This window comes from Octodon degus, unplaced genomic scaffold, assembly GCF_000260255.1.
Source record: "Octodon degus isolate 3935 unplaced genomic scaffold, OctDeg1.0 scaffold00067, whole genome shotgun sequence".
Lineage (NCBI taxonomy): Eukaryota > Metazoa > Chordata > Mammalia > Rodentia > Octodontidae > Octodon > Octodon degus.
The window spans coordinates 3,613,603-3,614,822 of record NW_004524643.1 but is presented as its reverse complement, the minus strand read 5'-3'; the positions used below and the strand labels follow the sequence as shown (position 1 = coordinate 3,614,822).

The following is a 1,220-nucleotide window of genomic DNA, read 5'->3' as shown; positions in this document are numbered from 1 at the left end:
ATAACCAGAGTCAGGGACTCTTATCCCAGCTGCAAGGACAGTCGAAGGATATGCCACCTCGGTTTTCTAAGAAAGGACAGCTTAATGCAGATGAGGTACATTTGCCTATGTTACTTATTTTTGGTAGTTTGTCAATTCAGAAATCTACTGCCCGATGATTATAAAAAGACGCGTTATTAAGAGGACTTATGCTGGAGTTCTTTTTCTTCTCTCTTTTTCTGCACTTCTTTTTCTCTCTTTGGATGTCCAGCGTCCTATGAGCGAAGATTATGAGATATGAGGGCAAGTATGAAAAGTGTTAGAATGAGGAAAATGTCAAGATGCTCTTCATGGTTCCCCTAAAAACAGTGTGATGTTGCTAAGAATAAAGCACAACTGTTTTTCCAAATTTTAATAATGCTCATTCTAGGAGAATTTATTGTTTGAAACTAAACCTGATACTGTTTTTTGTTGTGGTTCTGGGTCTTAAACCCTGTACTAAACTGTTATCACCAGACCTTTTCTTCCTGTATTTATTTGGAGATAAGAATTTACTAAGTGCCCAGGGTCACATCAGACTTGATCTTCCTGCCTTAGCCTGAGTGCTGAAATTACAGAAAGCCTGTACCACAACACTTGGCTTGAAACAACCTTTTTAGGTTTTTAGTGAGATTTATACCCTAGGTTCTATGATACGTATATAGAATTATAAGATGTTAAAGTGCTAAGTTTACCAGTGACTACATGTTGTTGACTTATGTGTCTGTCATGACTTGTGCTCAATTCCAGATTAGCTTGAGGCCTGCTCAGTCGTTCCTAATGAATAAAAATCAAGTGCCAAAGCTTCAGCCCCAGATAACTATGATTCCTCCTAGTGCACAACCACCACGCACTCAGACACCACCTCTGGGACAGGTATGGATTCGTAGGGTGGCACCATTTGTCATTGTACTTTATGACTTTTTTTTTTTTTTTTTTTGGTGGTACCAGGGATTGAACTCAGGCCCTTGCACTTGCCAGACAAGCACTTATTCTACTGGGCTATCTCCCTAGCCACATTATCACTTGTTTTGATGTCATTTTTTTTTTTTTTTTCCTTCTAAGGTCACGAGCTTTTTTTTAAAAACACTTCTGTCACATTGCTTTGTTTTCTAGACACCTCAGCTTGGTCTCAAAACTAATCCACCACTTATCCAGGAAAAGCCTGCCAAGACCAGCAAAAAGCCACCACCATCAAAGGA

The 1,220-nt window shown here is 39.3% G+C and overlaps 1 protein-coding gene and 1 non-coding gene across 2 annotated transcripts in view; both read left to right on the top strand.

Moving 5' to 3' along the window:
- The window catches only part of Eif4g2 (eukaryotic translation initiation factor 4 gamma 2), a 19,445-nt gene that overhangs the window by 12,103 nt on the left and 6,122 nt on the right, over window positions 1-1,220 (top strand). The window contains exons 11-13 of the mRNA XM_012515502.2: window positions 2-95; window positions 769-894; window positions 1,135-1,218. Coding sequence (XP_012370956.1) covers window positions 2-95; window positions 769-894; window positions 1,135-1,218 — 304 coding nt within the window. The remainder of the gene's footprint in view (window position 1; window positions 96-768; window positions 895-1,134; window positions 1,219-1,220) is intronic.
- LOC111817727 lies at window positions 148-286 on the top strand. Its single transcript, XR_002821862.1, has one exon. It is a non-coding gene; the product is annotated as a small nucleolar RNA SNORD97 (small nucleolar RNA).